The sequence below is a fragment of the Choloepus didactylus genome, chromosome 13, assembly GCF_015220235.1.
Source record: "Choloepus didactylus isolate mChoDid1 chromosome 13, mChoDid1.pri, whole genome shotgun sequence".
Taxonomy (NCBI): domain Eukaryota; kingdom Metazoa; phylum Chordata; class Mammalia; order Pilosa; family Megalonychidae; genus Choloepus; species Choloepus didactylus.
The window spans coordinates 95,960,753-95,987,552 of NC_051319.1; the positions used below are offsets into that span (position 1 = coordinate 95,960,753).

The 26,800-nt window shown below is 41.2% G+C and overlaps 1 protein-coding gene across 4 annotated transcripts in view; it reads left to right on the top strand.

Annotated features, from left to right (window-relative positions):
• Positions 1 to 2,049: 2,049 nt before the first annotated feature.
• SLC36A1 (solute carrier family 36 member 1) overlaps positions 2,050 to 26,800 on the top strand; it is a 58,570-nt gene continuing 33,819 nt past the window's right edge. For 3 of the 4 annotated variants that reach the window (XR_005211399.1, XM_037801633.1, XM_037801635.1), the window contains exons 1-5: positions 2,050 to 2,139; positions 13,607 to 13,751; positions 24,428 to 24,518; positions 25,319 to 25,407; positions 25,879 to 25,974. Coding sequence is in view for 3 of the 4 variants with exons in the window: in XM_037801633.1 (XP_037657561.1) it covers positions 13,612 to 13,751; positions 24,428 to 24,518; positions 25,319 to 25,407; positions 25,879 to 25,974 (416 nt within the window). In the remaining variant the exon portion in view is untranslated. Of the gene's footprint in view, positions 2,140 to 4,162; positions 4,187 to 13,606; positions 13,752 to 24,427; positions 24,519 to 25,318; positions 25,408 to 25,878; positions 25,975 to 26,800 lie in introns of those variants that run through there. The other variant, XM_037801634.1, reaches the window with a different exon arrangement.

Here is a 26,800-nt window from a genome sequence, read left to right on the forward strand (position 1 = left end):
ATGGCCTTTGAAAGCAGACTTTTGCTCTGGAGAAGCTAAGAGAGGAAAAACGCCCCAAGAGCAACTAAGAGTGACATTTTTGAGGAGCTGAAGCTTAGAGAGGAACATCCTGGGAGAAAACCATTTTGAAACCAGAACTTGGAGCAGACACCAGCCACGTGCCTTCCTAGCTAACAGAGGTTTTCCGGATGCCATTGGCCATCCTCCAGTGAAGGTTCCCAATTGTTGATATGTTAGCTTGGACATTTTATGGCCTTAAGACTGTAACTGTGTAACCAAATGAACCCCCTTTTATAAACGCCAATCCATTTCTGGTGTTTTGCATTCTGGCAGCATTAGTAAACTAGAACACTAGGTTTTAAACATATTTATATAAAGTAATACATGCTTCTGATTAAAAAATTTAAACAGTATAAGTCTTAAGCAAAACAATAAGTACTGGGATTCATGATTGTAAATTTTAGCACCACAAATCTATACCTTTCTCCATCTATAATCTATCTACCTACCTATTTCTATAAGTAGATAGTATAAAGTTTGGAGAATAATATATGCTGGTAACTGTAAACATTTGGAGAAATGAGTGACTTTGGGGGAAGAGGATTTTTCACTGTTTATATACTTCTATATTCTCTGAACTTTTCTAATAAGAATGTATTAATATATAATTTTTACTGAATATTTTAACAGTTTTACTGAGGTATAATTTACACGCAATAAACTTCACATATTTAAAGTATACAATTTGCTAAGTTTCAACAAATCTATTCACCTGTATTGTGGCTTGGAGTTATGTACTCCAGGAAAACATGTTCTTAAACTTAACTCTATTCCTGTGGGAACCGACTGATGACATTACTTCAGTAAGGATGACATAGGATGGGTCTTAATTTTATCAATTAAGGCCTGATAGAGAAAGCTACAGGGAGCAGCCAGAAGCTGTAAGTTAACAGAAACTGGAAGAGAAAAGAGAAGCCAGGAGAGGCCGCCATGTGCTTTGCCATGTGACAGAAAAGCCAAGGATTAAGGACTGCCAGCAGCCAGCCCCAGAATGCTACAGTTTTCTGGGAGAAAAGCACCACCTTGGTGACACCTTGATTTTGGACTTCTCCTAGCCCCCAAACTGTGAGCCAAAAAAGTCCCGTTGTTTAAGCCATCCCTTTGAATGGTATTTGTTTTGGCAGCCAGGAAACTAAAACTACCTGTTAAAGCATCATCACAATCAAGATAGTGAATATATACCCCAAAGGTTACATCATGCCCCTTTATATCCTTCTTTCCCCTTCTGCTTTCTTCCCCCCCCCCACCCCGCAACTGGCTGCCTGGTTTCAGGCAACCACTGACCTGTTATTTTGTATTTTCTAGCGTGTGATATCGACGGAATATTTTTTTCTGAATTCTTTCATGCGTAATTATTTTACTATGTATCAATGCATAACTATTGAGATTTATCCATGTGGTAGCATATATCAACAGTTCTCTTTTTTTGCTGAGTAGAGATAAAATTTGTAAAGAAAAAATGTAGAAAGGAGGAGGAAAAAGGAGAAACCTTTATAATACATACACCTTTGAACATACTGAAATGTTGTCATTCATTTTTAAATGTTACATAAAATTTTAAATATGTTAAAAAGATAACGTTACCCTACCTCACAGTCCCGTTTCCAATAGCAACCACAGAGAAGAGTTTGTGTATTCTTCTAAAATTATGACCAGACGACTTAAAAAAAGATGTACATTTCTTGATTACAAAGGCAATATGTGCTCATTCAGCTTTGTTAAAGGAAGTTCAACAAATGTAAAAATTAAAGCTTCCACACGCTCACGACTCAGCGGATAGTGTGTTTGGACGCTGGAATCACACTACCCACGCCCCCTCAGTTCCCACTCCCAGTGCCCAGAACACGTTCCTTCCTGAAGTAGCAACTCTAAGTCGGCAGGTGGCGCTGCGAAGCCGAGTTCCCTAGCCCAGCGAGAGGGAAGGAGTGGCCGGGCACGTGACCTCGTCCTCCGGCTTAGGTGCCTGGATCACGTGACGGAGCCCGGAAGCGGCTGCCCTGGAAGCCAAAGAGGATGGCGAGCAGTCAGCATTAAGGCAGGGAGGGGTGGCCCGGCTGAAGCGGAGCCAGGGCAGGAGCGGTGAGTACACGTGCTGACGGGCTCGGGCTGGTGGCGGGTCACGGCTTTTGACAGGACCCATTTAACCTCCTGCAGGGTCACAGCGGATGCTCCAGGTCTGGGAGGGGACCCGCCTGAGCTGCGGCGTCCTCGTCTCCGCGGGCCGCAGGTGCGGGCACCGCTCACGGGATGGGGCGAACCCGAGAATCCCTCACACCTCACCTATCTCCTTTGACCTCGTGGGGTTAGGATCTCCCCGTCCTATTTGACGGCTGGGGAAACTGAGGTCCCTAGATGAGAAAGGCCCCCCAAACGACCAACGAGGGCTTCTACGTTTCCCAGATGCCGGCTGTGTCGGGCAAGTCTCCGGCCAGCTGCGGGAGCCCTGCTTGCGACTGGCTAATAATGGGTCTTTGGGTCATAGAATGTCAGAACTGCAAGGGACCTGGGAAATCATCTGATGCATACCCCCACAAGATAGTTGGGGAAACCGAGGCCCAGGAAGGAGAGAGGGGCTTGCCTGAGGTCACTCGGTGAGTTAATCGCAGAACTGCGGCTGGAATCCTAGTCTCCCTAAACTCCAGCAGCTGTTAGCTTTCACCACACTGCCTCCTGGGGAAAATTTGACAGATGTGAAAAGGCACCCTATTCCTGTGCCCTTCTCTTTTATTCCTTTCCCTCTTTAGTTCTGCATTCTCCACCCGCGGATCGGATTAGCTCTGGATTTTTCTGCAAATTCATCATTCTGTAGGTATGGTTTCTAACCGTCGTGCAATTTCTTGTAAGCCACACCAAGATATGAAATATGAATTGGAGTATGCTCCTAGGAGGATAGGTGGATCACAGCTGAGGTTGAGGAGAGCATTCATTTGGGAATAGCTGTGGCATTACATTGACTTGAAGAATGTGAAGACCCTTGCTTTTTTTTTTTTTTCTGCAGCTTGTCAGATTTGGATGGATGCTTTGCAGTTATTTGAGGTTTGATGAAATATGATAGCAATATGGTGTAACGGAAAGAACCGAGATTGGGGGATCAGGAGATTTTGTTCCAGCTTTGACACTTCCCTTGCAACCTTGGGTGTTTGTTTCTCAGTCTGTAAAAAATGGAGTTGAATCTAAAGATACTGCTCTGACATTCTCTGCATCTAGGTCTGTTTGTTTTCTAATCAGAGAAGTTTTTTTTCCTTGTGTACATTATGTATTACAACAAGACATTCCAGTTGTCCACGAAGCGGTTTCCTTTACTTAACTTATTCATACATTGCCTGAAATCCTCCTCTCTCTTCTTATCTCTGTATTTTGTCCAAGCTAAATGCTGACAGCTGAAAATGATTTTGACCATCTTTCATTACTTTAAATATGATCAGAGCTCTCTTTTGACTTTTGTCCAGAGCCTAGTTCACAGTAATTAACTTGTACATTTAGAACATGTTTTCTTTAAAGATGTTCTTGAGGTCTGGAAGTAAGGGGCCACCATAAGGCTGGGCCTTTGGCTCTGAGTTTGAGCTGCCTGGGGGTGGAAGCTGCATGCAACAGAGGCAGCTCTGATCACAGTTTTTAGTCTCTTCTCCCTTTGTATTCTGATTCTCTGTTGCTTATAATTGCCTGCTCTTCCCTTTATCTTCCTTTAAAAGTCCTTATCTTCCCTTTAAACCATATTCATTGGACCTCATCCTTGTGGCAGCTCTGAGTGCTGAGAGCTGTCTTTGTCTATTTTAAAGGCTGTTGTAAGGAAGGAGGGCTTCCATTTATTTTGTAGTGTTCCAGAGGCTACAGCTAGCATCAATGGATGGAAGTGCGATAAGGGAGGTGATTTCTGGGTGATCATAAGAACTTCCTAAGAGTTCGTTCTTTCCACATTAAAACCCAGGGCAACTCCCCCCTACGTGGGATCAGACACCCAGGGAAGTGAATCTCCCTGGCAACGTGGAATGTGACTCCCAGGGAGGAATGTAGACCTGGCACCGTGGGACGGAGAACATCTTCTTGACCAAAAGGGGGATGTGAAAGGAAATGAAATAAGCTTCAGTGGCAGAGAGATTCCGAAAGGAGCCGAGAGGTCACTCTGGTGGGCACTCTTATGCACACTTTAGACAACCCTTTTTAGGTTCTAAAGAATTGGGGTAGCTGGTGGTGGATACCTGAAACTATCAAACTACAACCCAGAACCCATGAATCTCGAAGACAGTTGTATAAAAATGTAGCTTATGAGGGGTGACAATGGGATTGGGAAAGCCATAAGGACCAAACACCACTTTGTCTAGTTTATGGATGGATGTGTAGAAAAGTAGGGGAAGGAAACAAACAGACAAAGGTACCCAGTGTTCTTTTTTACTTCAATTGCTCTTTTTCACTCTAATTATTATTCTTGTTATTTTTGTGTGTGTGCTAATGAAGGTGTCAGGGATTGATTTAGGTGATGAATGTACAACTATGTAATGGTACTGTAAACAATCGAAAGTACAATTTGTTTTGTATGACTGCGTGGTATGTGAATATATCTCAATAAAATGATGATTAAAAAAAAAAAAAAAAAAAAAAAAAAACAAAAACAAAAACAAATTGAAGAAACCCTTCGGGGAGGCAGATTTGGGAAAGCTTCCCCTGTCTCCCGCTGGCATAAATAAACCCTTTCCTTCTCAAAAAAAAAAAAAAAAAAAAAAAAAAAAAACCCAGGGCAAGACGTTCTCTGTCACTGGAGGTAATTGTCACTGGGAAATTACTTTGGGGGATGTTGTGTTGAAATTATTATGGTAGGTAGAGGGTTGGACTAGATAAAAGTTTTTTTTTCTTTCAACTCAATTCTGTGAAATTCTAGGAACTGAACTTGTTAGCATGTGAATGTGAGGGCCTGAAGTAGGAACACTTCTGTGAATGCTTTCTTCTTTTCCTTGTCTCAGGTAACCTCTCATGTTAAGTATTACTTTTTCTTTCTTTTTATCCACCCGCCACCCACCCACTCCCCACACCTGCCCCAGTGTCTCAGCTCTTAAAATGCCTGAAACCTCTGCGAGGGTCAGATGCTGAGGAGTCATTGCTGTTACTGATACATTTCTTTTTTCCACCTTAACCTGAAACAAGATCCTAGGACTAGGCTGAGTGAATGGGTCTTCTTTTCCTTCTTTTGCTGGCCTGGTCCTGATAACTCCTTCCAGAAGTATGTGACTGACTAACACCAGTAACACCTATCTGGGCAAAAGGGACTCAACTATACTCAAAAAGGACTCAAAACAGACTCAACTACAATTGAGTCTGTTTATCTCAACCCAGACATTGAAGGAATCCTGTGCCTCCCTCCTTCAGCCAGGCCTTATATACAGATCTGACCACTTGTAGTGGTCAGCCCCTGTTTAATGGGTGTGAGGTCCAAATGGGTGGGCATTCTAAATATGCCAAAAAAGGAACCACATGATGCTGCATTTGGTGCCTTCTCTTCTTTTATCCTCCAAACATTTCTTTTGGAAGCCTGGACACCCAGGACCAGTCTGAGTAATTCTCTAGCAGGAAAGGCTCCTCTGGGCTTCCCTTTGCCTTGAAATCAGGGTCTCTGTCTTTGTGGGTTAGTGGGATGCTCATGGCACTTAGATCACCATTTCCAAGTTAGAGACCTGACTTAGCTCTCCATAGTATTAAATGGAGAAAGCTTTATTTGAATAGTGAACGTTCAGACTTCTTGTGCTTGAGTGTCTCTCTAGTTATTACTATCATAATGGTAGTAATTATTACTACCATTAATGTGAGTCCGTTATATGCCAGGAAACATATAACATGTATCTTTTCCTCTTATCTTCGTAACAATGTTGTGACATAGGTTTTATTAACGCCATTTTTTTCAGTGAGGAAACAGAGTCAAAAAGCGATTAAGTAACTTGATTGGAGCACACAACTAGGCTCCAAATTCTGGTGCTTTTTGTAACATGGAGGCTTCCCTGCAGATCTAATCCTGCCCTAGCTTGTGGGACCAGTTTTATTCCTAGGAAGATTTTATGGAGCAAAGATAATTTATGGTGTGGTAGAAAGAACGCTGGCTGGGAAGTGATCATGCTGGAACCTAATCCCAAATCTTTAACCACCTGGGACCTGAATGAATCAGCCTCCCTGTGTGGGCTTTGGTTTTCTCACCTCTGGATGGGATGTTGGAGCTGGATCTTCTTTGATTGTGGGTACGAATTCAGCCCCTCCTCTGTGCAGAGCCTGCTGAGGTAAGCCATTGCCCTGAGGCTGCCCTCACAGCAGGCTCTTTCAGGCAGGGGGTCTCAATTTATGGAGTGTACCTTGGTGGTAAGTTAGGGGGAGCCCCATCCAATACTGTTTTGAAAAACGAATCACGTAGAAGCCAGAAATTTTCATCTCCCTCCCTTTAGACCACACATTGCAGTGAAGTCTGTGTCTTTGTCAGTGTCTTTGGATTCTAACAACAGAGAAGAGAAAATGGGTCTAGCAAATTTGCTGTTTCTCTTGGTTCCAAAGTGCAAACCAGTGTAATTGTTACAGAAAAATGGGTGGCATTTTTAGTTTGCACATATCACCAGTGCATGAACTCTGATAGGAGATGATGCCTGGGGTACACCCACTATAATGAGACCATATTTTTTTTTTGTCTGGCCTTATATAAATCTAGCTGTAATGAAGATCACCTAGGAAGCTGGATGAAAGTAAAATTCCCACATTTGATCAGTCTTTAGGAATTGGGCTGAGGAATCTATATGTTTGTTTTCTATATACAGCTTTAATGAGATACCAAATTCACATACCATGCAATTCACCCATATAAAGTGTACAATTCAGTGACTTCTAGTAGAATTTTTGTGCAACCATCAGCAAAATCAATTTTACAACGTTCTCAAAACATGACATACCCTTTAGCCCACACTCCTTACCTCAGTCCCCCTGCCCCTTCCAGCCCTAGGCAACCACTAGTCTACCTTCTGTCTCTATAGATTTGCATATTCTGGATATTTCATATAAATGGAGTCATACAATATGTGGTCCTTTGTGACTGGCTTCTTTCACTGAACACAGTGTTTTCAAGGTTCATGCATACTGTAGCATGTATTAGTACTTCATTTCTTTTTATTGCTGAATAATATTCCATTGTATGGATATACCACATTTTATTTATCCATTCATCAATTTATGGACACTAAGTTTGTTTTCTACTTTTTAGCTATTATGAATAATGTAGCTATTAAACATTTGTGTTTAAGTTTATGTGTGGATGTAAGTTTTCATTTCTCTTGAGTATGTACCTAGAAGTAGATTGGGTATATACCCAATAGAATTGCTGGATAGAATGGTAACTCTGTGTTTAGCCTTTTGAGGAACTGCCAGACTGTTTCCCAAAGTAGATGCACCAGTTTACATTTCTACCAGCAGTATGTGAAGGTTTTAATTTGTCTACAAAATTCTCACCTGTACTTGTTATTGTCTATCTTTTTGATTATAGCTATCTTGGTGTGTATGAAGTGGTATTTCATTGTGGTGTGATTTACATTTCCTGATGGCATCTTCTCATGGGCTTATTGGACATTTTTATATCTTCTTTGGAGAAATGTCTATTCAGGCCTTCTTCCCATTTTTAAAATTGGGTTATTTGTCTTTTTATTATTGGGTTGTAAGTTCTTTATTTATTCTGGATAGTAGATCCTTATTGGATACATGATTTGCAGATAGTTCCTTCCATTTTGTAGATTGCCTTTTTTACTTTCTTGATGGTGTCTTTTGAAAGCCCAAACATTTTTAATTTTCATTATGTCAAATTTATTATTTTCTTTTGTTGCTTGTGCTTTTGGTGTCTTATCTAAGAAACTATTATTTAATCTAAGGTGATGAAGACGTACCCCTATATTTTCTTCTAAGAGTTTTATAGGTTTAGCTCCTACCTTTATGTGTGTTTTTTTTTATAATATGATATGAGTAGGTGTTCAACTTCATTCTCTTGCAAGTGGATATCCATTTGTCCCAGCATTTGTTGTTAAAAAGGACTGTTTTTTCCCCATTGAATTGTCTTGGCATCTTTTTCAAAAATCAGTTGTCAGTAAATATGAGAGTTTAATTTTGGACTCCCAATTCTACCCCATTTATCTATATGTGTATCTAATGCCAGTACCACATTGTTCTGTTTTGAGTTTTGAAATTGGGAAGTCCTCTAACTGTTCTTATTTTTCAAGATTGTTTGTCTATTTTGGGCCCCTTGAATTTCCATATGAGAGAATCAGTTTGCCAATTTCTGCAATAAGATAGCTGGAATTTTGATAGAGATTGCATTGAATCTGTGTATCAATTTGGGAAGTATTGCCATCTTAATATCACGTCTTCCACTCCATGAACATGGGATGTCTGTCTTTTTATTTAGGTTTTCTTTAATTTCTTTTGATAATGTTTTCTAGTTTTCAGAGTATTAATTTTACACTTATTTTGTAAAATTTATTCCTACGTCTTTTATTCATTTTGATGCTATCGTGAATGGAATTGTTTTCTTAATTTCATTTTCAGGTTGTTCATTGTAAGTGTATAGAAATATGATTTTTTTTTTTTTTTTGCTATCAGTCTTGTATCATGCAACCTTTCTGAACTTGTTTATTAGTCCTTGTGTTTTTTTTATTGGATTTCTTAGGGCTTTTGTATACAAGATGATGTCATCTGCATGATAGAGATAGTTTTACTTCTTCCTTACCAATCTGGATGCCTTTTCTTGTCTAATTGCCCTGACCTGCAACTCCAATACAATATTAAATAGAAGCGACAGAAGTGGACATTCTTGTCTTGTTCCTAATCATAGGGGGAAAAAATTCAGTCTTCTACCATTAGGTATGATTTTAGCTGTGGGTTTTTTATGCCCTTTTTCAGGTATGCCCTTTATCAGATTGAGGAAGTTCCTTTCTAGTCTTAATTTATGGAGTGTTTGGTTTTTTTTTAATCATTAAGGGTATTGAGTATTGTCAGATATCTTTTCTGCATCTATTGAGATGTTCATGTGATTTTTGTCTTTTATTCTGTTGGTATGATATATTACATTAATTGATTTTCAGATGTTAAATTTGTTTTAACAAGCTTCCAGGGAAAATCATAAGCAGCCAGCCGATGCTTTTTGGACCCACTGATCCAGTCCAACCATTCGACAGCATCCCTAACAATGCCCTCCTAGTCTTTGAAAACCTTTCATGAGGGATACTCGGGAGGCAGCATTTTGGATACCTCTGACTGTTAAGAGATTTCAGCTCAGTGTAAAGAAGAATTTTCTTTTTCAAAGACTTCTATTGATTTGTCCTGCTTTGACTTCCTGCTTCCATATGATAATTTCCTGTATGTCGTAAAGTCACCCTTAAAAGTGTTGTTTAGTTCCTGGCAATGAGGCTAAATAACAGTTTAGCCACTGCCTCTCCCGTCTTCCACTCCTTTCCACTCCCCTCACTTTCCCATTTGCCCTGAAAAAAGCCAATAGCATCTATAAATGGATTTTCCTCTCCTTCTTTGAATGGACCTTGTTCATTGTACTGAACTTGAAACAGAAACCAAGCAGTAGAGTCTTAGATAGCTAATTTGAAAACATTTTAGTGTTTTCAAAATTGAGTTAGTATCGGTCTGACAGGCAAGGGAAAGATACGCTTAAAGTTTTTATCAGTGCTCATTGCACGAAATTAAAGAAATGTAAAATAACAGGAGTTACCCATCTATCTAAAAGAGCAAAAACAAAAATGAAAAAATATCCTGTAATGGCAGGGATTTGAAGAAACCATCACACCCATAAATTGGTAGTGACACTGTAGATTAGCTCGATCTACTTATATGACAAGAACAATAAAAGTGAGCCGTCTATTGACCTAGCTGTATTCCACGGAAATTACTGAAACCTTAAAAAACATTTGCATGAATTCTTTTTAGCTGTGATATAAAACAGTCATTTAAAAATACAAAACAAAACTCCCAAATACATCAATTGGGAGTGGTGAAGCAAATTATGATGTATTAAGATAATGATGTATTTAAACATCATTAGTATGTGCACTGTGTAGATTAAAGGAGTAGTAGATATAAGTGGAAAGAGTAAAACTTAAAGTACTGAGAACTTTGAAAAAGTTTAAGGAAAAAGAAGAAATATCAGAATTATATAATAGTTGATATTTCAGTGCAATTTTGATTGAAGGTACACTTGAAGAAGTTTTTTATTTTGGTACCAAATGTAAACTTATCTCACTTAGAATTACTTTTTTGGGTCTAAGTATCTTTTGAAGATTTTAACTTTGCGTGGTAGGCCATACATAAAGTATAAACTCTGTTTACTTTCCCCGAGCACCTGAAGCACAAGCAGCTTGTTTTCAAAACTCTCATTTGACTCCTTTTTCTCACACATTACCCCATCATTTTGGCAGTTAACTGGTACTGCTAAAATCTTACACAAGGGTAGGGAACTGGCAATTATAGCAATAAACTTGGGAACCAGGTTTCATCAAAGGGAGCCCAGAGGCAAGGTAGCCATGGAGGCTAACAGTGGGGACAGGCAGAGCAAGAGGAGGAGCGACCTTAGTTGCCAGAGAGCCACGGAAGGATCTCTAGGGAATGACTGTGCCAGGTCTTTCCAGTGTTTAAATCCCCAGGTAACAGCTCTTAGTAAAGGCTGTCTGACTTCTGCTTGGACTTTTTCCAGGGATGGGGAACACTGTCTCCCAAAGCAACCAGTTCCACTTGGACAGCTCTCTTCCTTAGAAGGTTCTTCCTTATGTTTAGCCAAACATAGGCTTTCCTTTACTTTCCTACTGATCTTGCTATGCTTAATCTTTGAAACCCCACAGCACAAGCGTGCTCCATCTGACAGTTTTTGAAGATAGCTTTTTTACCTCCAAGTTGCCAGTTTTCCAGGTTGAACCTTCTTAGCACATCTAATCATTCCTCATTTAGTTGTTTTCATTGCCCTCCTGATCTTGTCTCCTGAATGTACCAGAGTCTGTCATTATTCTTTATAGGGTGCTGCCTGGAACGGAACACAATGCATGGCAAAACTGAATGGTGCCCTCACTGTCCTAATGCATCCTTGGACTGCATTAGCTTATATCATTGATTCCTTTTGCACTTTATCATCAGCCAAATCCCATGCATAGAGTTTTTTTCCCCCCAGGAGGAATGCAGTTGCTAAGTCACATCTCCCACATCCTGAAGTTGTGTATTTTACTTTAGCGCATATATTTCAACTTATGGGGGGAGCCATTTTACTCTGCTGTAACTTTGATCTTTATATACCACATAAAGAGTCCTGTGTACAGTATTTGAAATAAACTTAGTGTCTATACCAAGTAAGCAAAAGAGTGGTTTGTTGGTTGGGGAGACAGGGTGGATCTGGGGAACTTGTCAGTCCCTGTACTCTGTCCCTTCTCCCTCAATTATCTACAAAATTTACTTAGAAGGCTGGGTTCCTCAGACACTTTTGGTATATTGGAAACTAGAAATTAGCTGTTGTTTGCATAAATAATTACATTGATGGATTCCTGGAATATTAGAGCTGGAGCATAGCTGAGAGAGATATTTTAGTCTACCACTCCCCCTTTTGTTGCACATTTAGAAACTAAGACCCTAGAAAAATAAAGAGAATTGGCCAAAGTTACAAAGCAAACTGGTGACAGAGGTAGGCTTAGAACCCAGGGCAAATAAATTAACTTACTGGGTTTGCCTGAATAGTAACTGATCATATTAAGACACTTCTTAGATTTTTTTCCTTAGATTATTAGTTAATTGTCCCAGAACAAGAAGCTGTCCATGAATTCCTCCAGCATGTGAGTAAAGGAAACCCTCGTAGATTTTTAGCCAGGTTGCTGAAGCAGTGAAGCTAGGCAGGATTCTCCGTGGGATCTCCAGATCCTCTGCTAGCCTTCTGCCAAGCACTTTCCTTGTGAAACTTCCTGCATACAATTGGCAGGAGATGGAGAATGAAATCACCCAGAACCACCCAAGCTGGGGCGGTTTCCAGAAAAGTCCAGCAGGGTCTGTACTTGTGGGGCACACCGGGCAGCTGGTGTTGGGTGTCGGGATGGGATGGGGTGTTGTAGATGGGCGTTGGATCTCCTGTCTCCTTAACAGGTATCTGAGATAGCACATTAGACGCAGAGGGGACACCCATCCACATGCTGGAGGAGAGCCCCTTACAAGCAAGCAATTGTGCCAGTCTGCTAAGTTTCAGAAGGATTTTTACTTTTAATTATTAGTGATAATGTACCTTTTTCCCCTGATTTGATTATAGATTCTTGGAAGGAAGGAAATTGACTCTTTTTCATTGTTCTGTTCCCTCACAGCACCTGGCACTGTATTCAATAAATGTTTCCAGATTCAGACACTGAGTCAGGAGATATGTCTTGTATTTCTGCTTTGCTACTGTTTAGCTGTAGCAGGGCCAGTCACTTCGTCCTTTGGGGTGTTGATTTTCCATCTGTAAAGTGAGGTTTGGAGTGACCTTGAGGACTCTTCTAGCAGCGGTCGCTAGGAGTCCAGCCTGCTTTGGGGGCCTACATGACTCCCAAAATGTATACTAAATGTGTTTCTTAGAGAAGTCATTGCTCTCTTTTTTGATAGTAGCATTACTGAGAAAGTCCACTCAGGGAACAGCACACTCACCCTCCTTTCCCCAAGATGCAACAGGAAGGGTTTTTTTCTTTAACCGTCTTTAAAAAATAAGTGAATCAGTAAAAATAAAAAGGAAGTAAAGGAGTGGAGAGGGGAGATGTTGAGACGAAGTTCCATGGTGAGAACCTCTCATGCTCGTGGTGTTCTCCTGAGCCCTGAACTTTCAGCTGCCATTTCTCAGTGCTCATGTTGGTTGGAAGAAAAGATCCCTGGGGATCTGGGGACTAGAAACACTGGTGGCCTCCAAATAGTATAGGATAGGCCTGAGGTCATGGCAGAAGGGAGAAAGCTGAGGGGCCCTGGGGCCTGGTAGGGAATTTAGCTGAGAAGTATTGTATGATCTGGAGGGGATTTCTTTAATTCAACCAGGTTTTCTAATGAATGCAGAGGAAAAAGAGGTTGCAATGAGGAATGTTCAGTTCCCATACTCTAATAACTTGCTGTTGGAGAAGACGGACTTATATACAATTTAGCCCTTAAGTCCAAGAAATTAGCTCCAAAGAAGGAATCGTTAATCTCAGTCAACTTAAGGAACAGTGAAGTTTCCTGGAAACACCTGTCAGCATCTTTCTCCACCCCTCCCAAGCTATGCCTCACCTCTGCTCTGTCTAGGGGTGCTGGGGCGAATTTAGAAATTTATGAGCATGTCACTGTTTGGGAAGGTTGGGGACCGAAGCCGAATGAGCTCAGCCCGCCCATGTGTACTTTGCACCTTTCCCATTTCCCTCGGTATCAGGCACTCACTGTACTTAATGCAGAGTGCACCTGTCACCGTGAACAGGCGTGACAATGGCTGCTTCTGCCCCAGAGCTCACCCCAGACTTGGAGCTAAAGGCCTCAGCTGCTGGAGGTCCTAACACTGACCCTGTACCTCCAGCTACCATGTCCACGCAGAGGCTTCGGAACGAGGACTACCACGACTACAGCTCCACTGATGTGAGTCCAGAGGAGAGCCCGTCTGAAGGTCTGAGCAACTTCTCCCCAGGCTCCTACCAGCGGTTTGGGGAAAGCAACAGTACAACGTAAGTAGCTGTTATCTTTTGCCCTGCTGAATGGAACTCGTAAGTTCTGTGTAAGTGATACAGTCTCCCTTAGAGTTATTGTTCCTCCCCCACTTCATCAATTTCCCATATTACAGATGAAAGTAAGAAATAACAAGATTGGGTGAATCACATTGCTGAGATCTGAGCTCCTTGCCTGCCACTTTCAGTCTGTTTCTTTTTCTTTGTTGTTTTCAGCTGACTTGGTCTCATAGGCTGTGCGGATTAAGCCTGGACATAAGGAAAGCTTTGAGAGGGGATGTTCTCTTAATTTAGAACCATGTGTCATCTGTGCTAGAACCTCAAATATCTCCAAGCCCAGTTGGAAGCCTCCTTTGCAAAGTCTCCCCTGGACTAATGTCCTCATCACCAAATAGCTGAAGGAGTGAGAAGAGGGAGGATGAGCTTCTCCTGCACTAAAATGATTCAAAGCCTTAATAGAGAAGAGTAGTTCTGCTTTGCGTTCCATAAGGAGGGCTTAAGTCTTATCCCTGGGAACTGAATCCCAAGACTCACCTGGGCTGAGTTTGACCTTCTCTATGCCTCAGTTTCCCCCAAAGTAAAATTAAATTGAGTTCTTCACTGTGGAGCTATGTGACTGTGTCTGTTACTCACCTTTGAATTAAAAGCTTCAGAGGAGGTTTTTCTACCCCATTGAGTTTCCCAGGTACCCCCACTCCACCTCAACTGACCTTAGAAATTTTCTCTGGATCCCAGCATCCCATCTTTTATACCTCTTCTGTTCATTCCTCAAAATTAGCTATTAACCTTTTTGTGTTCTCTTGTGGGCTGGGCATGACCTACTGAGGGTTTCTTTATGTCCTAGACTTACGCTGTGTCCTGTGACTGCCCAAGGGGGCCATGAGGACTTGCTTTGGAGCTCCTTAGTGGGGAAGCTCCCTGGGCTCCTCATGGCTTGGACTTGGTATTTTCTCATGTGAACTGGGATGGAATTAGAGGATATGGTCTGTCAACGTTACCCAGCAACCTGCACCACTAGCTGACTTCTTCTCACAAAGATTTTATCTTTATGGCTTATTTCCCTTGTGGGATGCTTTTATAGAATATGTATTTGCTAGTAATTTTAACAGATGGGAAAGATGCTTAGAGCACAATCAAAAGATGCTTAGAGCACAACTGCCAGCAGTGGGGACTCTCCTTCCCTCTCCCCTGATAGTGGCTTCCCCAGGCAGAAGCGACTCCGGATGCAGCTAATGACATGTGATAGCTTCCCTTTAGAAGTCACACTTAATTATTGTGAAATACTTCTTCCCAGCTTCTCTCTTCCAGTTTTTGCTCCTTCTTGTTTTCAGGCATCAACTTGACTATGCAGTGCTTGTCGTATGGGGGTCTGGATTTCCATTTTTTCAGGAGACCTCTGAAGCTCAAAACCAACCAGCTAGCAACCTCAGGGTAGTAGCTCATGGGTTTCCTACCTGTGGAAGCTGATGGCATGCCTGTTAGGTAGTCTGAATTATTTTTTTTTCACATTGGATTATAGTTAGTAGTTAATCTGATATTACTTCCCCCTGGTTGCTGGAAATCAATCAGATCAGAGGATATCATCCTTGGGTTTGTAGTGGGACATTTTCCAGGATATGCTTTGTTCTGAGGGCCCTACCTGCCCTGATACGGTGACCCAAGGTAGGTGACCAGGAAAGCCCATCTGTAAGTGGTGGCCGGCATCACAGTCCCATCGCAGAGCAGCACAGGGAAAAGTACTCCATTGAGGTTGGAGGATTGGTTGAGTACTTCCCCCTGGGGCACAGGATCCACAAACGCATTTATGTAGAAGACCTACCGAGTATAATTAAGGCATAAGCTGATTTGGGGGATCTTGTTAATTCTGAATATCTAATATGTGAGAAGTGTTAGGGAGAAGATTTTGAGTTGGGTTTGAGTTTTGAGCTGGGTTCCTTGTCCATTGGTGCCCTGCCCCACCCTGTTACCTAGTTTGCCAAGGAACACAGTACATGTAAGTATCTTTTAGCCTGCTGCACATGTACATGCACACACCTGGCTCAGGTAAAACCCCCACTGGGATTGAAAGTAGGAGCCCCAAACACTTCCATGATAGTGTTTTTAGTAAGCTTATTTCCTTACATTTTATGTTACCACACTGTTGATTGCTTTGGTGACAGCCTCATTTTACTCTGTTGGACAAATTTTCTTCATGTTGCCCTGTTGAGTTACATTATCCCAGCCATTGATTGAACTTCAGTGCTTCCTCCCCAGGCTGTCAGACTGAGAAGTCAGCTGAGTGAGTCTGACTTTCTCTAGGTTATCTGTAGCACCACTTCTCAGGGTGTGGTCTGCAGAGCTTTTGGTGTCCCAACCATTTCCAGGAGTCTGTGAAGTTGAAAATATTTTCATAATAATACTAAAATATTATTTGCCCTTTTCACTTTGTTGACATTTGTACTAATGGTGCAAAAGCAATGGTGGGTAAAAACTGGAGGCACTTTAGTATGAATCACAGCAGTGGCACTAAATTATACTAGTCATCATTGTATTCTTTACTGCCACATGTGCCAAAAACAAACAAAAAAAGAAACAAAAAAACCACTCTCACTTAGAAATGTTCTTTTTTTTTTTAAATTTTTTTTTCCACTCCAGGAAAAGACTTTATTTAATGATAACAATCATAGCTCAGTTACACTAAGATTCAGAAAATGTTGGGTTTGCTTAATTTTTCAATGTAGACATATATTGTTTAGAAAGTTTCTTTCAGTTTAAACTGACCACCTTCCCCTTTGATTTTCCTTTGAGTTTGCCATGAATTAAAATTGACCAAATAAAAATATGAACATTCATATGCAAAGCATGTCAGTCACCATCTCCCTGCTGTGTCCTGGGCAACAAATGGAAAGGTAGTGATCTTTTTAAAATGTTAAACATGAAAGTTTCTCTTTCTCTCATCACAACATAATGTACATCCTCATTAAAGTGGGGTATCATTGCAAAACTCGAGCCTTAAATGATCATTTTCTGGACAGCAGCTTCCTCAAATGGGAGCCCTGACAAGTGAGTTTTAGGGCATACTGACAAACACGTGGTTGTACAAATGAAAATAATTTTTAAACATCAAGTAAAATCAAGATTGGCATAGGAAATACAGACTGAATAGTGATCAGAGATACAGAAGAGGTGGCTGATAAAAACCAGACTTGGTTCAGAGGGCACAGAAGGACTGATAGCATGAAGTTCATTTTCCTTCCACTGAGCACACAACCAGGAGTAGTCACCTGCCCTTGTGATGCTTCAGCGAACACTAACGCCAAGTCTGCTTTAAACAGTTTTTAGAGAGACCTACCTAGTCAAAAGTGGTTGGTTTGACTTTTTTAAACTTGCAAAAGCATATATATTTTAATATATCATCTGAGAAGCAATTCTTTAGAAAAAGGTGTTGGCTTCAAAGTGTAAAGAAATTAGGTAAAAATCTAGAAACATTCCCAATAAGATTTCTCAAGTAGAGTTGATTGATAGAACCAGATTGAGGGGGATGGGATGAGAACTGCAGAAGATACTTGTTCCCGCCCTCACCTCAGAAGAGGAAACTCCACATGGAAACAGCAGACTTCTGGGGATGGGCTGGGAGGTTGGAGACAGACCAGAGGACATGACAGATAGATAACTACCTGTTTTTTGTTTGTTTGTTTGTTTTTCTTTTTGTACCTTATTACCCATTAAGTGTAACTTTTCTGTTTGAGGTTTCAGAGAAGAAGCAGTTTATCTTTAGCTGTCAGAGAAGTGATATTAAGAACACCTCATAACTAACCCCAAACCAAAATATAGATGCATAGTTGTCTGTACAAGTTTCCAAATGCTTTTTCGTGTCATATAATAAATAACACAGGAAGGCTAAGTGATATCCTGGCTTTTATGGAAGAAATTTAAGGGAAGCACTGATATTCATGTTCTCACATAGGCCCTTTTTACTTTATGCAATCACTGGGAAGTAAGCCAGATGCTCAAAAATGTAGCTCTTTAGATATGCACCAGGGACACGTGCCACATATATAAATCCTAGAGTCAACAATCTCTGTTAATTTGACTGTGTGAATCTGAATTTTTATAGGTAGGACAGGTTTAAAGCAGGGAACACTTACCTCCTGTACTGTGGCCTGAACATTTTGAGGACACACGTGCTGAGTCAACTTTAACAAAATAAAAGGGCATTGCAGCCCATATATTCAATTTGGCAGCTAGGAGTACCAGGTTGCCCCATAACCCATCCTCCCAGCTGTAGCCTTCCTCTGGGGATGGAGTTAGGGAGCCCCCTCTGCATTCTAGTGTCTAACATCCTTTCCCCAGAGCAGATAGGAGGCTATTGACATTTTCTGGCAATGCATCCTTACATGGGGTATTTAAATTAGCTAATATACTTGACATAGAAACAAGCCCCCTCCCCCACCCTGGAGTTGGATGCAGACATGAGTTCAAAACACACAAGAAAAATTAAGGTTTTGTCAGTGGGAGCAGATTTAGGGTTTAGTTCTTTATCACTGCAATCTTAGCAATGATATCTCATCAGTCTAATGTCCCCATTCTAGGACAGGACCATATCCTTCTTACTTAGACCAATTGGTAGGAATTTTAGCAAAACCACCTGATTGTGCCCATGTTTTCTCAATGCCTTCATTTTGCAAACACTGGCATCTGATCTGCAAGTGTGTGCTTGGGTCACAACTCATTAACTGATGAAAAACATTGGGGGTCCTTTATTATTTCCATAATGAAAAAAAAAAAAATGTCTCTACCATCCAAGTGCTGGGACCCATCCAGCCATCATTGCCATTGATTGCGGTAGGGAAATATTGGGAATATACCACACTCAACACACACTCAAGGAGCTTGAAGGGTAGGGTGGACCCCTTGCTTTATTGGAGCCAAGCAAGGACCAGGACACGTAGACTCTGAGCCAATGTGGCCAGTACAGGAGAAGTCAGAGAGAATATGGGACCGAACTTATCAAATAAGTAAGAGGCGATTGATATATAAAGGAGTAAAACTGCAGGCTACAGTCTGGCTTCAGACCATACAGGAGCTGATCTCAGCTTCTCAACCCCACCCTGTCACAGCCATTTGTCAAATATATTAGTAGGGTCAGTAGACACACACCACTACACATTTATGAGAACAGCCCTCACAGATTTAGTGCATAGCACTGAAAGGACAAGCAAATGCAGATTCCTTTGGAAAGAGACCAGGAGAATACTGTAAAGCAATTACAGTGTTTACCATGACACCCAGCTCATGGAGTGTGTTACAAGTTACAGGTCTGCAGCCAGCTTCAGAAAATATTCTACTTCCTTTTTACTGTTGGTGTCACAGAGACAGCTAGTGAAGAATTTCTGAACTTTTATTATCAATGGCATATGTAGGTGAATTCAAATGCTTTCTACTTTGGCTTTAAAACAGAGCTTAAATTCCTAAGCAGAGCCCCAAAGCACGACAATAAATGTGACTTAACTTCCTGTGTGTGGAGTTGGAGACCATTCCTCATTCGACTCATGCCCATTTGAGTCATGGTGAGAGGCTTTAAGGAATCCCTGTGGTCTTAAGTAGAAGTTTTGGTGAAATCCAAGGCTCAAATTTAAATTTCGCATTGCAGTTTGAGGACTCTGGGGCGATGCTGTCATCCCCTCACACAGCCTGATCCCACGTCTGGGTCTTCACACCCTGATCCTGACTTGGGCTACCTCCTGCATGGAGAATGTTGGCTGCTAGGCACCCGCACCCTTCTGTGAAGGGGGTGACACTGGGGAGGGCAGTTTGACCTCACTCTTGATCTTTGAGTCTTGAGCACCTGCACAAATGTTCCTGAGAAGCTGCAGCACAGTGGGACAAACATTCAAGCAGAAATGAGATTAAGAAGCACATGCAGACTCAGAAACTACCTTAGGTAAGTTAAAAAAAACCATACTAAACCATGAAGTCAGCAGTGCTAGTCAAGAAGGGAAAAGGCCAAATTAAATCTGTTTGAGACAAATGAAGCAGTTATTAATTTTAATAAATCCTGACCCTTCAGTACAGATTTTTTAATATTTTGTATGACAAAAGGTTAAGTATACATGAAGCACTTCTACTGCATACCAAAAATATAATCCCTGTCTCAAGGAAAAGTACTTGAGTGGTTATTTGAGTTGTGAGCAGAACTGGTAGCTCTTTTTTTCTCATGGAATGCTATTTTTACTTGAAAGAGCAACTCACAAACAAAATATGGGTAATTCAAGCCTGAGTATTAGCATACATTTTCTTGAAACTGAAAGAAGTGAGCCTGTCACTTTGGGGAAAATAATTGACAGTATTTGTCACCCACAGTAAAATTTGAGCTTTCAAGAGAATATTAGGAAAAAACTTGTCTCCAGCACTATGAGCTTGACTGCTTCCTTCTACTTAAAGACTTTTCTGATGAGACTTTTCTGGTGAGATATTAATGAATGTGATTTTTGATATTGTAGAATGAAATGCATCAATATTTGGAAGGTCTGCCTAACTCAGGTGTTTTGGTTTGCTGAAGCTGATGAAATGCAGTATACCAGAAATGGACTGGTTTTTAACAATGGAGGTTTATTAGCTTACAAATTTACAGTCTAGGGCTGTCAGAATGTCCCAATTAAAACATCAACAGGACAATACCTTCTCTGAAGACTGGTTACCATTGAGCTTGGACTCCTCTGTCAGATAGCAAGGCACATGGCGAAGTCTGCTCATCCTTCTCTCCTGGGTTTTGTTGCTTCCAGCTTCTGGCTTCAGTGGCATCCTCTCAGCTTCTCTGAGGCTTTTTCTGTGGGCTTTTTCTGTTTTTTTTTATCCTTGCAATTTTACTGAGATATAGTCACATACCATACAATCATCAAATTATACAGTCAGTTCACAGTATCATCATATAATTGTGCATTCATCACCATAGTCAATTTTTGAACATTTTCATTACTCCAAAAAAATAAATAAATAAAAATTTAAAAAAAACACCCAAAACAACTCATCCCCCCATCCACTTCTATTATTCATTTACTTTTTTTTCCATTTTTCTACTCATCTGTCCATACACCCTGTTCCAGTTTGGTAATGCTGCTGTTTGCAAAATATCAGAAAAGGATTGGCTCTTATAAAGGGCATTTATTTGGTTACAAAGTTATAGTCTTAAGGCCATAAAGTGTCCAAGGTAAGGCATCAATAACAGGGTACCTTCACTGAAGGATGGCCAATGGCGTCTAGAAAACCTCTGTTAGCTGGGAAGGCATGTGGCTGGCTTCTGCTGATCCTGGGTTATGTTCCACCTCCTCTCTCAGTTCCTGTGTGTTCTTCAAAATGTTGCTCTTGGGGCATTTCGTTCTGTCTTAGCTTCTCCGGAGCAAACTCTGGGCTAGCATAAGTCTGCTTTCAATGGCCGTCTCCAAAATGCCTCTCTCAGTTGCTCTCCAAAATGTCACTCACAGCTGCTCTGCGTCTGGACCTGTGTGGCTCTTTTTAAAGTACTCCAGTGATCCAATGAAGACACACCCTGAATGGGTGGGGCAACACCTCCATAGAAATAATCCAATAAAGGGTCTCGTCCACAGTCGATTGAGTCCAATCTCCATGGAAACACTGAATCAATAAGTTCCAACCTATTGGAACTATCTATCTGCCCCTACAAGATTGCATTAAAGAATATGGCTTTTTTTGGATAAAGGGAGTGTGAGCCACAAGGTTTTCTACAATCACATGGTGTGAGCTATTTTTAATTTCGTCTCTTAGCGTCTGTATATGTTTTATCCTTTTGTAAAGGACTTCAGGAAGAGGATTAAGACCCATCTTGAATGAAATGGGTCACATCTCAATAGAAATATCCTAATCAAAAGGTCACACCTACAAAAGGTCTGCACCCACAGAAATGGGTTAAAAGAGCTTGGATTTTTCAGGGAACCAGTATTTTTCAAATGACCATTGTATGATGTTAGAAAAATTGTGCATGGGTAAAAGATCCATGCAAGGTGCAAGAAGACCAATGGATTTTAATGAGATAGAGTGGGAAAGATTCTGATTCCACATTGCAGCTAACTTTTAAGAAACTAACGCTTGTGGAGTTTTGGTGTAGTATCAAGGAAAAGTTATCACAGTTGTCTGAAAAGGTATTAAAATACTCCTTAGTTTTCCGACTTACCTGTCTTTGTGAGGACATATTTTTCTTCATATACTTAAACCTAAATTATAACAACAGATGGAATGCAGAAGCAGATAATCTGTCTTCAATTAAGCAAGACATTAAAGAGATTTGGAAAAATGTGAAACTGTCATTCTTCTACAGTGCCATTCTATGTTTCCCTTTTTAGAAAATGAAGATATTTTTCATAAAAATCTTTTGTTTATATTAACATTTGCTAGATTTATTTTTAATAAATGTTTTTAAAAATTTTGTTTCAATTTTTAATACACTATATGTATCAGCAGATATAATCCACATAAACAAAAGTTATTTGGGGTCCTCAGTAAGCTTTAAGTGTTTAAATAGGTCCTGAAACCAAAAAGCACAAGAGCTACTGATCTGAAGGATAAAAGAAATTACAGAGATTTACTAGGCTGATTTTTAATTTAAAAGTTTTTTTTCTTTTTTTCAGAAAGTTAGTCCAGCCTTGTAGTTAGGAGTTTGCAGTCTGTGGAGTTGATTTTGTGATGCCCTTACGGCTTTGGGTAATTCCAGCTTGGGACCATTGTTTGAGAAAAGTAATCTTGGTCAGTTGCCCAGAATTCTGGTGTTTCAGAGCTGAGGGAACCATGGAGAGCGTCTCCCTGGTCCAGTCCCCTCACTTGGCAGTTGAGACAACAGACCCAGTGAAGGGCAGGGAATTGGCATCTGAAGTTAGTGGCAGAGCTGGGGCTAGCAGGACCTGGTCTGCCATGAAGCCTGGCTCAAAGGCCTTTGCGGGAAGGTCTCTGGTGGGCAGGTGAGTTTGGTGCAGCATTTACCTTTGCCCTAAAGGTATTAAGCATTTACAAGATAGAAATTTGATAGGCCCGTCCTCTGCTGCTTATTTCTGGCCACTGGCAGCTGATAATGAAGGAGTCGCCCTGGACCCTGCCAGTCATCAAGTTGTTTGCTCAGGATAGTCCAGGAGAGCACACAGCCTCTTCTCATTTACATTCAACATAGTTTCCTTGTTCTTTTCTAAACACACTGGGGACAGTAGGAAGGTCAATAGATTTTCTTCCTGGAGTTAGAGAAAGATTACTGAAAGTAAAATTCCTTTCCAAAGGGTGTAAATGGGTTATTGTTTATGATCTTTAAGAATAACAAGTGTTATTTGCTTTCAGTTTCTACTTAATTCCAGATTTGAAGAAATCTGTGTAAGCATTAGTTCAGAAGGATTTAGGTTATCTGTGCAGAAGAACTTCCAAACAGTGCCAGGAGCCAATTCCTGAGTTAGTTTGTGATTTGGGGCAAAGTGGCACTCTATCTTACCTGCTTCATATCATTCTGGGGGTAACTAAGGATAGAAAATGCTGAAGATGAGGCCAGTCCTCTGCCTTCCTACAGAAATAATAGGATTTCCTTGTTCACCTCCCACCCCCACCCAGGCAACCACAAAACCAAAGTACATTTCCTTGTTCGTGCCCCACATTTCTAAGCCTTTGTTCCCAATCCCTTGCCTTTGTCCTTCATGTCTTCTTCCCTAAAGTCACATTTGCAAATCCTCCCTGTCCTGCTGGACCCAGCGCAGTTCTCTCCTCTTGAAAGCCCTGCCTGCCCTCTTCTCCTTGGGCACTGTATCCACGCTTTTCTTACGACAGGAGTCTTTCTACTTTGTGTGGTTATTGATATGTCCACCTTGTTTTCATACAGCATTATTAATTTCTAAGAACTGAGATCTACATTTGATTCATACTTATCTCCACCACTGCAGTCAACACAGTGTCTTATACATGGTGGACAGCATTTGTTGAAAGAAAAACTGAACAAGAAAATGTACAAGGTTTTACAATGGTAACGTGGGGAAGCAGGGTCTGTACAAATAGGTGAGGGAAAAATCTGTCCTAGATTATCAGAAGAGGGCTTCTCTGATCCTAGGGTGCTATGATAGTCAACTTTTTTTTTTTTAAGTACAAGTGCCCTGGGGACTTCTGGCCTGCAGCAGTTCTGTGTGACTTCTAGTCTGTTCGTTTCACATAAAACTTTCTGTTGCAGGGATTGAGCTTCTATTTTTTATTTCCCCTGTTCTTCTCTCACCTCAGCTTTTGTCCTTCATAGTTATGTTTTTCATCTTCTGTTGCAGATTCAGATCGGAGTCTTAGTACAGTGGTCGGCTCTGTGGTTGGAATCCGGCCCACATACACTAGGAAAGGTTGAGGGACCTAGGGAGAACCTATCATTCCTCTGACCAGTCTCCAAGAGTGAGAGGTTTTTTGGAGATACCACAAGGGAGAGAAGGGAATAGCAGGGTGGTTAAGAGGGTGGGCTCTGGGGTCAGACTGCCTGGATTTGAATCCTGGCTCCATTGTTTACCAGGTGTGTGACCCTGAGCAAGTTGCTTCCTCATCCATAGAATGATGTGTGTATGGATCTCATAGAATTGTTGTGCATGAAAGCAGTTAGCAGAATGCTAAGTGCTTAATACATGTTAGCTGTTATCATTGTTAATATTCCCTTGTCTACCTTCTTCTTCCCACTTCAGATGGTTCCAGACCTTGATCCACCTATTAAAAGGCAACATTGGCACAGGACTCCTGGGGCTGCCTTTGGCAGTGAAAAATGCAGGCATCCTGGTAAGAGGGAAGGGAAGTGTTGCAACAAATTTTAGGAGAATTTCTTTAAAAATATATTTTACTTAAAACATTTTAAAATTTTAACAATTTAAATTTTAAACATTTTAAAAATTCAGCTGAGAAAAAGCAAAATTCAGACATTCATTCATCTAAAAATATTTATTGAGGGTCTTCTGTATGCCAGGCACTATTCCAAGCTTTTGGAATAGATCAGTGAATTAAATAGACAAAGGTTTCCCTGCCTTCTTGGAGCTTTCATACTTAAAATGGCTCAAGCAGTTTCTGTTAATAATATTAATTAATGCCTTAGTAACAGAAGTCTGTCTGTTTCCTACACAGTCCTTCCAGGCCCTCTACCGAAATGGCCAGCTCTGAGAGTCAGCTTCTTTTTGTGGTTCACTCTGTCTGGTGCTGTCTGTCCAGGGCCATTCTGGTTTCTTTTAGTATTGAGCATAGCTCAGAGATGTGGTTGTCCTTTGCTCAGTGGTCTTTGTTGGTCTGCCAGGCCTCTGAAGATAACTTCCTCCCTTCCTCTTCCCTGAGAGTCAGAGTAGACTTCTATTCTGCGGATTTGCAGCAGTTTGGGAACAGACTTTTCTTGTGTCATTCTCCTCTGTGAGATTAAATCTCTCGAACGCAGGCCAAGTTTCAGATAGCATCCATCTCACAGAGCTAAGCTCCATGATCATGTTTTACTCTCCAGTGCCGTGCCAGAAGTTCTGTCACTGGCAAGTAAGTCAGTAGCATTTGCAGCAATTCTAATTTTACCTGCTTGTCTCTCCCCCAACACCTGCCCCCAGTTGGGTCCCCTCAGCCTGCTGGTGATAGGCATCGTGGCCGTGCACTGCATGGGAATCCTGGTGAAATGTGCTCACCACTTTTGCCGCAGGTGAGTTTCCTGTGAGCCACCTCTCAAGTGACAAATTGTCCTTTTGGGTTCTGTGACCAACACTGAAAGTGATCACCTAGGCAGATCACTCTAAGTTCCTTATACCAGCTAACAGTGGCTGTTCATTTTCACATTACCTTTTTCCCTGGTTGTTTTTGAGTTCTTTTTTGACTTATCTGTTAAATTTACTTAAGTCCTACAGACAGAAACTGCATTCTGATTTTATGTGCCTTACAATGTTTACCCCTCTGAGGTGATTCTACCTGACAGTTGTTAATTATAATGAGAGTAACTGTCCTGTTGACTTACCACTTCTGAACCTTGAAAGCATTAGACACAGGGCACAATGGTGTCTCCAAGGTGTGATGGGGAACCGACCCAGGTTTCAGTGTGCTGCATCTGTTCTGCCATTGTCATGGTCTAACCCGCACTCCCTGCCCTCCATCCCTCCCTCCCTCTTCCTTCTCACAGACTGAACAAGCCCTTTGTGGACTATGGGGATACCGTGATGTATGGCCTGGAATCTAGCCCCACCTCCTGGCTCCGGAACCACGCCCACTGGGGAAGGTAACACGTTTCCTCTTTTATTTCCACTGTGGCCTCCCAGTTTGGAGGCCTTCATATAGGGAGGTAAGATGTGATTGACAATGTAAGCAGTGGTGGAGAGGGCATTGCTTGGGTCAGTGGACTTGAGTTCTAGCTCAGCTTTGCCGGTGGTAAGCTGCATGGCCTCTCCTTTCTTTCGGTCTCAGTTTTCTCATCAGTAAAACAAGGGCTTGGTCTGAAATATCTCTTAAGTGCTGTTCCAACTCCAACAGCGTATGACAAGCATTTAGATCTCATTTGTTCCTTTATTTGACATATTTTTAAGCACTCTCATAAATGGCAAAAAACAATTGTAGATATAGAGAGGGAGGGAGAGTCCTTGACGTGAAGTATGCTGTTCCAGCCCTTTAGGAGCTTGTAGTGAATGAATGGTGAAAGATGCATGGGAAGCTAAAGAACAATTCAAGACATCAGTAATAGTGCATTCCAGTAGGAAGAGAGTGCCATGAATTAGAAATATATTCAAGGCTCTGAGAGTGGGGAGAACATCAAAGATTATTTTTTCTAACTGCATCAGATGAGAAGCACACATGATAGTACTTTAATGGCGGGGTGCTGGGCAGAAGAAGGAAAGGTTTCAAGGAGGAGATGAGGTGAGCTGGAAGGGAGTGTTTGGAAATTTCTCCTTATGGTAACTTTTCAGTGGCCTGGATTGAAATTTTCTTTTTGTTTCCTACTTGAGAAAATAGTATATTTAGGGAATTAGTATTATGAAAGGCTTAATATTTTTTTTTATCTGATCCACATTAAAACTATATTCATTAAAGAAGTTCCTTTTGGTGGCCGT